Here is a 14,027-nt window from a genome sequence, read left to right on the forward strand (position 1 = left end):
CCACTAGGGGTAATAATTATAATAATTATTATGGAGCTAAATGGGGCAGTGAGCACGGCGATGTCGCCTAGAAAGGTGGTGGCACATGAGCTTCAATCTGTCAAATATTAACATTTCATTTACTGAAAAGTGCTCGTGAATGATGACTTTATTAACGTTTGTTAAACAGTTAAGTTATCCTTCATGGTGAGGTGCTGTTAGACCTGCCCCTATTGACAAGCCACCACTGAAGAAGAAGAAACACCGTGCATTGGGCTTACGCATGTCCGTGTAGGTGTCCTCCATGTTTTTAAAATTCCTCGTACATCTCAGGTGGATTTACTCCTCGTAATTGTCTTTATATGTAAATGTGTGTGTGTGTGTGTGCGCGTGTGTGTGTGTGTGTGTGTATGGTGCTCTGTGAACCACATACCCACAGTGTGACCTTTTTTTTATTATAATGAGACTATAATGGTATTATAGTGGCTGGTATTGAAAAAATAAAATGCATCATGGACATTGTGGGATGTAACGTCTTCCATGAACCGGTTTTCCTATTACAGCTTAATGCCTCTGTTTAAAGATGTACAGGTATAATACGCTTCCAATTATGTACTTAGATCCACTTAAATGTACAGGCCGTTGCCCTCGTTTAATCTTAAACACACACATAAACCTGCAGAGCATTTTTTAAAAACAAAAAGACAAAAACTGATCCGTTGCAGTGCGCCTCCGTTGTCCTTGTAGCAAAATAAGACAAAACACGCGGGTAAAATTATGCTTTTACGGAGCCGGTGTTCGGCGATACCCGAAGGTGTGTGTTCCTGTTGTGTGGCGTCAGGTTTCTTTGCAAACATTTTCCAAAACTATATATCTGTTCACTTATACTTATACTTCAGCGCTGTTATTTCAGCCAAAGTGAAAATATGAACTAATCCCAGTAAAAATATTCACTTTATCTTTTCTAATTAATATCTATTGGTGCAGGTGTTTGTTTACATTGAGACAGTAGCGCATTAGTAGATTATTTTACAGTAGATTATTAAATCCCACACATAACTGTTCATAACATCGCTTTTACTCCACATTTAGATTCACTGATGGTGCAGATTAAACTTCAGGTGAAGATCTAAGGACTGCAGGAGCTTCATAAAGTTCTGTCCAGCGGTCGATTTAAGACGCGCCCACAGTTCGACAAATGAAAACTCTGGCTACAGACAGGCACTTTTCTGAAACGACCGGGTCGTTCGGGTCCTCCGGTGTATGAAACATTAAGATCTCACTGAAAGAGCGAGTTTTGGTCTCTTCTTTTATTTATATAGATGATAATGATAATCAAGATAATAAAAATGATTTGTTCTTTTATATATAAAATTGCCTTGCAACAATCAATGTTTAGTATTTAAGTCCTTTATTCTATAAAACCTGCAGAATCTGACTGGGAACAGAGTCAGAAAGACGTCTTCAGTTCTCAACCCACGTGTGCTTGATCGCTTCCTGAAGTTCATGTGCAGCAGACGGTTTATTGACCACTTCTGCCTTTTTCATCATCGTCCAACAGTTTGTTATTGGCACTCGATCTGGAGGTGACCCGGGCCATGACACAGACAGTTTTACACTAGTTTTAACCTCATTAACCACAACTTATCTTCAAACTCATTAGTGACATCACGTGTTTTGTTGTTTTAGTACTGTACTTTTGGTACTGGTGATTCTCAGTGAGATGTGTTGTTCATAGCTGGCAGTTTTCCGACTCCACCACTCCCAGGAACTGAAGCGTTTTATGAGAACCAAAGTCCCGTGTGATTAAATCTCCTGGTTGTAATGCACGTTAATGCTCCTCGCTGACGTGATGCAGTCGGTCTCCTCACCAGCCTGGCAAATTCACTAAATTAGTCTTATCGATTACTTAAAGGAGATGTATTTTTAACTCTATCTTAAGCCTGCTTTTACTGGCTATTACTATGACTGGTGTGTGATATATTTAGTTATCAGAATACCATCTGTGTCGTCTCTTTCTGTATATAAACGTCTCGATTATCACGGCTTTGTCTCGCCCATAACCTGCATGCAGTCTTTAGACGTTCGTGACGTTCCTCAGTGACGACCGCAGAAGCACGGGCGAGGAAGTGTGTGAGTGATGGAACAAAGCCCATATTGTAGCATGGACATTTTACAACACAACACTCAGGGACTCCTAGCCATGGAACAATGTTAATTTCTTTTTTATTTTTCCCTTCTGTACTTCACGACTATCTGCTGCCGATCGTCAGAGCTTTGCACAATTGACGATCGGGAACTCTGATTCTCCGCTCCCGTGTACAAAGCCGTTTCACTCAGGAGGCCGCCAGGGACAGGGCCGATCGCTATCGGAAAACAAAGTGACTTGTAATGAAGCACGGCTCTGAAAACCATATGGAGCGAGAACACGGCAGACGAGAGCGAGCGCTGGCGAGATCATTTAACACTTAGTTTCCACTTCAGTCTCAAGGTTCACACAGAGACAACCCCAAATAGAATCTGCATTTACACCAGGCTGGTGAGGTATGGTGTCTCTAAATGATATTAGACAGTTATGATCGTCCTCATCATCATCATCATCATCATCATCATCGTCGGGTTCTGATGTTTACTCGGATTATATGAGCCCATAGCCTTGTTATACGTCAACGCCAACATGGCTTAGTGGTTAGCTCTGTTTCCTCGCACCTCCGGGTCCAGTCTGTGTGTGTGTGTGTGTGTGTGTGTGTGTGTGTGGATACTCCGGTTTCCTCCCACAGTCTAAAAACATGAGCTGTAGGCTAAATGGTGTTTAATATACTACAGTATGTTTGTTTGGGTGTGTGTGTGTGTGTGTGTGTGTGTGCATGTGATCTGTGATGTGTTGGTACTCCATCCAGCCTGTACCGTGCCTCATGCCCTAAGTTCTCTGGGCATGGAAAATGGATAGATGGATATTTCCAGAAACACATTTCGCACTAGTTGCAAATTATCACTCCGACAAAAATCAACAGCCAAAGATAATTTATTTAAGACTAGCGTAGGCACACGTCATTGAAATAAAAAATAGTTTTTTAAAAAGGAGATAAAAGGTCAAAGCTAAAAGAAATCTGATTAGCTTTAATGTAATCAGTGATGTTATTATTTCAGGTTGAAGCCCACGGACATGTCTGGGTTTTAGCACCACGGTCTCGGAATATGTGAGACCAACTGGTTTTAAACCTCCAGCAGGAAGAGTAAACATACACTGATCTGTCCGTTCATCTTTGAGGGTTCACTTTGCATTTTTTTCGGAGTAAGCCACGCCTCTTCTTTTGTTTGGGTTTCGTAGTGATTTTGGCGGCTTGTAGGTGCATTACTGTCGTTTCCCTTTCTTTATTTCTATAGATATCTCGCAGTAAAACAGACAATAATTTATCTGCCATATGAAGCTGGAATGACTCGCGTCTTGAACTCTCTTTTTTGAACTAACACCATCTGGAAGCCCCGCCCCCTTCCCCCATTTCTAGCAGCGCGCTCTCTCTTTCATCAGCGCATGTTATGCTAACAAAAGACACGACCAGAGCTGGTGTTTGTTACTCCATTCGTCAGGAATTGTTGGGCCTAAAAGTACTGAAACGATTAATAAAAATATTGTATTTAAAATATACAATTATGGTATTTTCTTGGTGGTGGTGGTGGTGTTTTTTTATTTATTTTATTACTTAGTGAACATTACTGCGGAATGATGTAAAAATCCACCCTCCGTCTCAGGAGCGTTGCGTGATCGTCTCTGACTCGGCAGCTTATTATATTGCCATACGTCTCCAACTCTCCCCAAACCTAGCAGGTTAGAAATCCTTATTTCTCCATCTGATTCTAAATCATTCATCATGATTTTTAAAAGTAGTCAGTCAAAGTACAGCCAACAACAAATCAATAATACACAAGCTCCATTTACATACGGACTCTCTTATGGTACTGTGGAATCTGTGAAACGCCCGATCAGCAAAGAAATGAATGAATGTTAAATTATTCTTGTAATTAAATTCTAAATTTATTACAAATCAAAAATTTTCCGAAATGGGCCTGAGCATATGTTTTATACCCTGTTACCAATTGCATTACTTTGAAAGAGCAGTATTGATCAGAACGAGCAGTTCCCAGAATGCCTTTCTGCACTCCTTCTGTTCTCTGTGAGTAAGTAATGTGCACCTGAAAGAATTGCCATCATTTGATGGGAGCAGGTTTACTGTAAATGCTTCCTGACCTTGTGTCAGTGTCATTATAGCTGACCGCTGGCACAGAAAGCATCCTGAAAGAGAACTGCATTACGTGGTTTACTTGCAGCTCAGAAACCGACCTGACTCCTATGTTTATGTTTTGTTTTGTTTTTCTTTCAGGTCCCCCAGTCATTGTGGGAATGAGCATTAATATCGCCAGCATTGACTCCATCTCAGAAGTCAACATGGTAAGTTACGCTTTAGTGCATCTTACTGTAATAGACGACTTCCATTGGCATTCCAGAACACCACGGCACATCTGGTGGAATCGTTTAGAACCGAAACCACAGTGACAGATCAGCTTGTTCCTCAGATAGGAATGGACTGCGGTTCTATTTCCGGTTCAATCAAGGAAATAGCTCTCGTGTATTGTACAAAAAAAGACACTGCAGTGTATCAGTTTACCATCAAAATGTACAATTATATACAATATTTTCAATGTGTAAGTAAAGAAATTAGTCAAATTAAATCAGTCCGGGAGCACAATGATAGAAAATGATGATAGAAAATTCTAATTTCGGAAAATCCTCATCAAAACAAGAGATCACAGTCCTATACAGTGGAAAACAGCTTACAATGGGGAGAAAACAGAGTAGAAACAGAGACAAAAATGCGTCTGGGATTTCCTTCATGATTTAAAGGTCAGAGACAACATTTCACTGTGAGATTCATTTTCTTAGGCGTGGTTCTGACTTTTGGCTCCATGTTTGTGTGGGGAACGGGGGCAGATTTAGCCGAATGGATCAATGCGCTTTACATTGTATATTTATGTCAAAGGCGTGTAGGATTCACTTTGTCGGCTTTAAGAACAAATCAGACTTACAAACGTGCTTCTGGAACGGAACTCATTCGTAAGTAGGGGACCCACCTGTGTTGCTATATTTATGCTACAGTTACAGTGGGGTAAAAATTTATTTATTCAGCCACCAATTGTACAAGTTCTCCCACTTAAAAAGATGAGAGAGGCCTGTAATTTTCATCATAGGTATACCTCAACTATGAGAGACAAAATAAGAAAAAATAATCCAGAAAATCACATTGTAGGATTTTTTTAAGAATTTATTTGCAAATTATGGTAGAAAATAAGTATTTGGTCAATAACAAAATTTCATCTCACTTTGATATATCTCCTTTGTTGGCAATGACGGAGGTCAAACATTTTCTGTAAGTCTTTACAAGGTTTTCACACACTGTTGTTGGTATTCTGGCCCGTTCCTCCATGCAGATCTCCTCTAGAGCAGTGATGTTTTGGGGCTGTCGCTGGGCAACACGGACTCTCAACTCCCTCCAAAGATTTTCTATGGGGTTGGGATTTGGAGACTGGCTAGGCCACTCCAGGACCTTGAAATGCTTCTTGTGAAGCCACTCCTGCGTTGCCCAGGCGGTGTGTTTGGGATCACTGTCATACTGAAAGACCCAGACACGTTTCATCTTCAATGTCCTTGCTGATGAAAGGAGGTTTTCACTCAAAATCTCACGATACATGGCACCATTCATTCTTTCCTTTACATGGATCATTCGTCCTGGTCCCTTCAAACACGAAGTTCTATTTTGGTTTCATCTGACCATATGACCTTCTCCCAATCCTCTTCTGGGTTATCCAAATGCTCTCTAGCAAACTTCAGATGGTCCTGGACATGTACTGGCTTAAGCAGGGGGACACGTCTGGCCCTGCAGGATTTGAGTCCCTGGCGGCGCAGTGTGTTACTGATGGTAGCCTTTGTTACTTTGGTCCCAGCTCTCTGCAGGTCATTCACTAGGTCCCAGGGTGAGATCTTGCGTGGAGCCCCAGATCGAGGGAGATTATCAGTGGTCCTGTATGTCTTCCATTTTCTAATAATTGCACACAGTTGATTTCTTCACACCAAGCTGCTTAACTATTGCAGATTCAGTCTTCCCAGCCTGGTGCAGGTCTACAGTTTAGTTTCTGGTGTCCTTTGACGGCTCTTTGGTCTCGGCCATAGTGGAGTTTGGAGTGTGACTGTTTGAGGTTGTGGACTGGTGTCTTTTTTACTGATAACAGATGCTATTAATACCATCTTTTTAAGTGGGAGAACTTGAACAATTGGTGGCTAAATAAATACCTTTTTTGCCCCAGTATATTTCATATGCTTTCTTTTTACCATTGTTGTATTAGAGCTGTGCAATTTAATTAATTTACATTTACATTTACATTTAGGCATTTGGCAGACGCTCTTATCCAGAGCGACTTACAAAAAGTGCTTTAATGTTTACAACATTGGATACACACTTACACTGGGTCAACTAGGTTAATAACTAAGTACCATTAGTCCAACACATCTGAGAAGAGTTTTTTTTTTTTTTTTTTTTCGGGGGGGGGCTTAGTCCAAGTACTGGAGAAACAGATGCGTCTTGAGTCGTCATTTAAAGATAGTCAAAGTCTCTTTTAAATGAATCTAAGAGTCAGTTTTCGACTTAGAATCGATTCACACTTTTCGAACATTTAAGGTTAACTTTGATATCTTAAATTCTTTAAAACTGACCTTAAAAATAGACCCCAGTCGCGGCAGAATTTGAGTATCGCCTCTTCCATTTTTAAGTTCATGGGCAGTTGTTGCAATACCGCCACCTACTGGGCTGGAGTGTGGAGCAGGAAATACAAATTTGAATGAGATATGACATCATCCACGTAGTTTCAATACATTAAAGTCTGTAAGAAATCTAGCTACTTGAGACAAATGATACAGAGCATATTAATACTATTAAATCTAATTAAATTTTATATCACAATCAATAATCGATTAGAAAAATTGAATCGACACGACAGCCTACCTCTGATTCACAGCTCTACAAAGAACAATTTTAAACCCTTTCAGAGATCCGCCCCATTTCCCCAATGCAAATGACTAACTTATCCTTCAAACACTATGATTCAACATTCTCTAAAAACCACCAAGGATTATTATAAAAAAAAAAAGTACATTTTTGTTTCCTCGGCTCTTTATGTCCCCATAATGTGCATTTGCAATTATGCAGTACTGAGGTCATGACCAGTTCTGTAGGGCTTGTAGACCTTTTTGCTCAATCTTATGTTAAGCATCACCCAGGAGCCTTTAAAAAGGGATTTTAAGAGCGGGACTCTACATTTATGCTGACAACACTCCCTAGACTTCTACCATGTAGACCCCATGCTGAGTTATTGCATTCATCATTTCCCCTATGCCAAGTCAGGGATCTCTAAGATTTTATGAGAGACTCAGGCTGGGCGACCGGTGCCTGCATTCATAAAACGCCACCGAGGAGAACGACAGTGTCTGGATCAGCTTTTCGTCTGAATCTGTTGAAACTAAGACCGGCCTGTACGACAGGGAATTGCTTTCAGGTCAGCGTTTTGCTGTGATCGTTTCTAAATGCATGCTCAGCCTTTTTGGGATGGGAGCACTTTACGCGGCCTGTCATCAAGCAAATAGCTGGAGATACAATCCCACTGGGGACCTTCAGTTCCCCGCGAGCCCCGGAGGCGATCTGTGGCCTCATCATCAGAGGAAGTTCTGGCATGCCTCCTGTCCCAGTCATCAGATTGCAGTCGAGACTTTTTGAGACAGCAGTCTTTACATGACTAAAATAAACCCCTGTCTAACAGATGTGTGAGGACGAGGCTGAGCTCGGAATATAAAAGCTCAACTCAGCTTAAGCAGTTCCTTACACCCCTCTTCTAAACCTTCGCTAAATCCTGATGAGACTATTTTTGATTCAGAGGCATTATAAAGATGACGTTGCTCACTGTCCAGATTTGCCTGAGAATAAAATGATGAATGAGGAGAGTCGAACGTGTTCTCGCGATGAAATCGAGCAACCTGGATACAGTTATAGCACGGTGCTGACCGCTCCAATCTCATTATGTAAAACACTAAACACGCGGAACAGTATTATAATCAATTGTCAGAACTGAATCATGAATCATCTAAAGCGAACACCGAGCACATCGTCGTATACAGAGCACGTAGAAAACTGCTGAATTGTACTGCAGGTGCAGGAACTCGCCTCCATTGCAACACCCCAGAGTTGCTGATGAAAGAAAAAATATTCGAATAAATCCCACTGAAAGCCACCAACATTCTTTAATGCAGGACACTTAAAGAAACAGGAAACTTAAAAAATAAATGAAAGGAATATTCAGCTTTTTATCACTATAGATATTTGTTAGCTCTGGTTTAAATAAGCAAATCAATATTTTAATCTTTGGTTATTTCTGTACATTTAAACAGTACAAAAGGCCCTTTATACAGTATGTTTGATGTCTTGGTATCATATTGGTATCTTTTTGTTGAAAACTTATTTAACATTTAACACAGCCTGGCCTTGGGATGGGTGCATGATGGGTGCATCGCATGTACAAATTGGAGCTGGAGTCTATTATAATGTCCTTATTATAATAGTCCTTATAAATGAATATAGTTATTAATCCAACTGCTTTTCTATTTAGTCTGAGAATTTGCACTACAACGTCCTTAATAAACACCGTTCTCATGTGAAGTTGTGCAGATCTAAAACTCTTAGATCTTATTTTAGTATAAATTCTGCTTTTTAGTACTGTATAATAAGATCATCACTTTCCCGCGTGATGGCGGATTATACTGTACATCCTAAAAGCCTCTTTTTTCCCTCATAGTGGTCATACTACAGAAAATATATCAGGTTTTCCAGGTGCATATCGTCCATACTGTAGGTCAGACCTCCATGCATCATCTTCTGCACGATCGATCCACAGTCCAGGAGAAACACAGACCTGAGATTGTAAGCCCCGCCCACAAAAAACCCTTAGATCTGAGTGCAGATTTGAGTATTTTGACCACGTGTGTAATGATCGGCGTCCACCTTGTGATAAGTGTTAAGGTTTTAAAAGACAAGGCTCTGGGGAAAATATGATGTCGGCTCAAAAGTTTATGTAACAGATGGGTGAAGCTTAATGTCGTGGGCAGATGAAGCAGTGTGAGGAACGTCTGAACTTCTGATTGATAATATTAGAGAGAGAGAGAGAGAGAGAGAGAGAGATTTGGCAAAAACAATGAATAAGCAAGACATTGGGAAATAAACGACTGAGTGGATGTAGTAGAGGAAGAATGAGAGAGCAGATAAAACAGAAGAGAGAGAGAGAGAGAGAGAGAGAGTGAAGGAGAAAGCCTGATATCCTGCCTTGTTTTCCCTCTGCAGTCCTTCCGTTTAAGGCCACTAGAGTCTTTTCCGCTCGGTCTCTGGCAGCAGATTTTATTTTAATTTGTTGGAAGCAGTCACCCAAGTATAAAGTTGTTTTCTTCCCACTATTCCTTCTCTTTTTACAAGAGCGAGTGTGCCTTTTAATTTATTCACGGTGTAATGGAGTTACTGCTGAATTTTTTTTTTTTTCATACTGGGATGTTATGATGTTCCAAGTTCCATGTGATGTTCTATGTTTTTTCTTCTTTTTTTTTTTTTTTACTTCTCTGTATATTTGAGATGAAGAGAGAGAGAGAGAGAGAAAGAGAGAGAGAGAGCAGATGGCTCAGCCCTTTACAGCATTAGGAGATGTACAGTACAGTAACTGGCATTTATATAACTGTAGACGAAATAAGATGACAAAAGCAAGGTGTCATTTAACGGTAACACTTTGTTGGGGCACTTTGAGCTTTAACTGGCATTGTTTCAACAACCTTATGTGGCATCCAGGACTGGACTTTCAGATTTTACTGAAATCTTACATTGATGTCATGAGAGTCAAACCGCTCTATAAAGTCTTCTCCGCTTCTCCTGCACGTCCCAAAGACTCTCCCTGTGGTTAAGGTCAGGAAACTGTGGTGTCCAGTTCATGTGTGTAAATGATTCCTCGTGCTCCCACAGCCGCTCTCACACACTCCGAGTCCTGGAATACGGCAGGGAGGTCATCAGTGAAGAAGAAGAAACCCTCCATAGATGTGATCCTCTGGTGGTTCAGTACATTCAGGTGGTCAGCTGACTTCATTTTATTGCCCCATAACGTTACTGAGTCTAGACCTGAGTAACTGATCAACCCCAGATCATAACACTGTCTCCAGAGGCTTGTACAGTGGACACTATGCATGATGGGAGCATCGCTTCATGTCCTTCCCTTCTCACCCTGAGCATGCGACTTTAGTGTTTAAGTGATCTCCCATCACGCTCATTCAGGATGGTTTTTTTCAACCACATTTCATCTGTGCAGTTGAGGGTTCAGCACTGTCCTTCCAGAGTTTAATGAATTGTCGGACAGTTCCTAACCCAATTCCAGTCCTAAGTTGTTGTCTTTCTTGGTGCAGGACAATTAATTGACTGATCTGAAACACAATAACATCTTTTCCAAGATCACGGGACACGTTTTCCCACATGCTGTGGAGCCCTCAGAGCATTTTACCCATTTCATATTCATACTTTTTTTTTTTTTTAGCATAACCTGCATTTTAATTTTAACTAACTACCCGAACATGACTAAGCAAAAAAAACTTTTTTTAAATAGTTACATAGGCAAAGCAATAGCAAGAATGACCAAGAGTATAATAATAATAATAATAATAATAATAATATGCTCTTTTTTAAATGTATCATTCCCATATTCCGGTAGTGGTAAATAAATAAATATAAAAGTAATAATAACTTTTATTCTACTTGAAATAAAACCCAGATACACAGTTGGCCGTCTGAAGCCTCCTCGATGGCATCCGTATAAAGACGTATTTTTTTTTATCGTCATTAACCTACTGTATGTTGTGTTGCCGGAACAGATCTGTCCTAAAAGTTTAAAGTTATACGAAGTTCCTCACTGCATCAGTTAGGGTTAAAAGAATTGTTGTAGCTGAATCATATGTAATCAGCGCAGTAATGATCCAATCAAAGGCTCTTTAATGCTCGTTTAAATCCAACCTGTGAGGTTACATTTGGCCAGGCTGTGTATGTACTGTATAGTGTTAAGTTGTAATCGCATGCTAGCATTAGCTGTGCCATGACAATAAAATTAAAATAAATGAAGCATGTGTTATTATACCTCCTTCTGATCATGTAGCCTCATATATCATCTAACTAGCTGTGTGTTTAGGCGCTAAACAAACGTTCCAATAGGTAAAAGTGTGTGTAGTCACGTGCTCAGTGACTCTTCGACAGCTGACCTCCTGAACACTCTCGGCCGCAGTGAAAGGTGTGTTTTCACATGGAGGACTACGGCAGTGTGAAAAGAACCGGCCCGAGAACTGTCCCAACACCAAAACACTCCAACATGACTGTGGAAAAGCTATTGGTATAATATGAATACAGCAGAAAACAGCGGCTAGATATCCGCCAACTAGACAGCGAATAAACGTTAGTTTAGGTGCTAGCTGACAAATAATATTTAAAAAAAATAATAATAATTTAAAAATGCTGATTTGTAAAATGCAAGCTGTAAATGTTCCTTCTGACTTCTTTTTCTAATTTTTTAACCACCGCCGGTCTTCATGCAGTTGAAGTCTCTGCAGTTTTCTCGACAGAGATTAATCCTGTAATTAATCAAACGTTTCATCGGGTCTCATGCATTACCTGACTCGGCAACTACAAGGTTACAGCATTTATTGCACCATGGATGGGTTTCGGCTACTTTTTAACAAAGTCCAGCCGTTTACTCCCGCGCTCTTTTCGCTTTAAAGTCAAACTCGGAAAACTTACTTTATATTGTTTTAACGATTCTTTAGGATGCCATTTAATTTAGGTATTAATAGCTCAGTGGTTAAGGCATTGGACTACGGTTCGGAAGGTCTCAGGTTCAAACCCCACAACAACCAAGTTGCCACTGTTGGGCCCTTGAGCACGGCCCTTAACCCTCAACTGCTCAGATGTGTAATGAGATAAAAATGTAAGTCGCTCTGGATAAGAGCGTCTGCCAAATACCTAAATAATATAATAAGTAATAAACAAAAAGGTGCGACAGTTTGAATTTTTTTCCGGTTTACAAAAAGCTCTTGGCTATAAAGTCTTCTTGCAAAGGCCTACTCCTAAATCTTCCAAGAAAGTAACATAGAGGATAAATGTAGAGAATGACTATATGACAACAGTGTTTATAATTTAAGCATTTCATTAATGTAACCTGTTAACTTTCCCTTTTCTCTTTTAATAGCAGGGATGTTTATGCAAAGTTACACTTTTTAGTCTCTTTTTGAAAATATTTAATTTACACTTTATTTGTATTGCAAAGACAAGATTTTAAAAACAATTTCATGCACTTGCAAATTTCCATCACTGGAGTTTTTTATTGTTTTGTTTTTTTCTACATAATTCACTCTTTTTCAATTAATTCTGCAGCAAGCACAATAAATAGAATATTTAAAATACCTATAATTTAATCAAAGTATTCTCGCTGAGATTAACAATAATACAGTAAGTGTTTAGTAATTTAAAAATTCCTAAAATCTGAGCAGGACAAAAGCCTCTTGTGAGCGGTGGAGCCCCTCCTCGTCACCACAGGGTCCAATCCTGTTTTTGGGGGAGATTTATTCCACCTTGTATATCTATTTTTTTTTTTTATGAATGACATTTAAATGAAAGAAAATGAAACAACAAAAAAAATAAAGCCATCTGAATTGATTATCACATACTAGTAATCATTAAAAACTAAAAATTGTAAAGTGGTTTAAACCATTTCAGTTGAATAATTAGAACAGTATTAATTAGGGCTGTAACAATCCTTTAATTAGATGATGATTAAAATTAACTGATTCAACATCCATCACTCAATTTATTATTTTATTTAAAGACCAAACAAAATTCAAAAAATAAACTGATAGATCAACTGGAAATCATTTAATAAACAAACATTCACATCACAGCAGATTGAGCATTATCATTCGATATCAAATCATCACCTTATGAATTAAATGACGTGATGTTTATTGTATAATGTGAAACCCTACAGGCCGTGTAGTTGTGCATTATAATATACACACGGACAAAAGAATCGGAATGTTTTTTTCATTACTTTTCATAATACATAACTTCACATAATCACATGTCTCATTTCATGCACATGCACGGCACCACCTAAGAAGATGCGAGTTACTGTAGGTTTTCCTGATAATAATATATACAAATAATAAAGTTTTGCTCTTCCATAACCCATTTATTAGGATAAACTTTAAGATAAATGCTTCTTCTAAATATGACACTGTTTCCAGCTTGCAGTTTGTTAAAGTGACACAAAAGCAGATGATTTGGTTCCCATTAGCTGTTGTATAAAAACATCCACCTTGATATTCTGGGTCTCCTTTTATCGGACTTCCTTCGATGTTGTGGCCATGTGCAGGACGTTCAGTCTGGATCATATCAGACCAGTGCATTGTTGTGATACCTGAATGCTGAGACACAGTGTTTCTCTCTGTCTCTCTCTGCAACCTTGGAGTGTTAGTAAAGTTCACTCAGGAACCACGTTTCCCATTCTTCACCTTATCCCAGTGTGTAACTCAGTGCCATAATGTCCGTCTGTTTAGTCCACTGTACATCTATAATAAATATTTCTCTCTCTCTCTCTCTCTCTATATATATATATATATATATATATATATATATATAATATATATATATATATAATATATTCATTATGCTATCTGTATAACTAAAAAAAAAAAGGCTTGGTTTGTACATTTGTCAGAACTCACTTTTTCAATGATATCTTTATGTTTCATACATTGGAGAAAAATTTTCTGTACACAAAACTGTCTGTAGAGACTTTACTGAATCTCCTGCAGTTCTTAGATCTCCGTCTAAAGTTTAATCTGCACCATCAGTGAATCTAAATGTGGAGTAAAAGTGTTG

The 14,027-nt window shown here is 39.1% G+C and overlaps 1 protein-coding gene across 1 annotated transcript in view; it reads left to right on the forward strand.

Moving 5' to 3' along the window:
* Positions 1-14,027, forward strand: part of gabrb4 (gamma-aminobutyric acid type A receptor subunit beta4) — a 68,853-nt gene that overhangs the window by 32,030 nt on the left and 22,796 nt on the right. The window contains exon 3 of the mRNA XM_053478489.1: positions 4,362-4,429. Within this exon, the coding sequence (XP_053334464.1) occupies positions 4,362-4,429 (68 nt within the window). The remainder of the gene's footprint in view (positions 1-4,361; positions 4,430-14,027) is intronic.

The sequence above is a fragment of the Clarias gariepinus genome, chromosome 19 (genome assembly GCF_024256425.1).
Source record: "Clarias gariepinus isolate MV-2021 ecotype Netherlands chromosome 19, CGAR_prim_01v2, whole genome shotgun sequence".
Classification (NCBI taxonomy): domain Eukaryota; kingdom Metazoa; phylum Chordata; class Actinopteri; order Siluriformes; family Clariidae; genus Clarias; species Clarias gariepinus.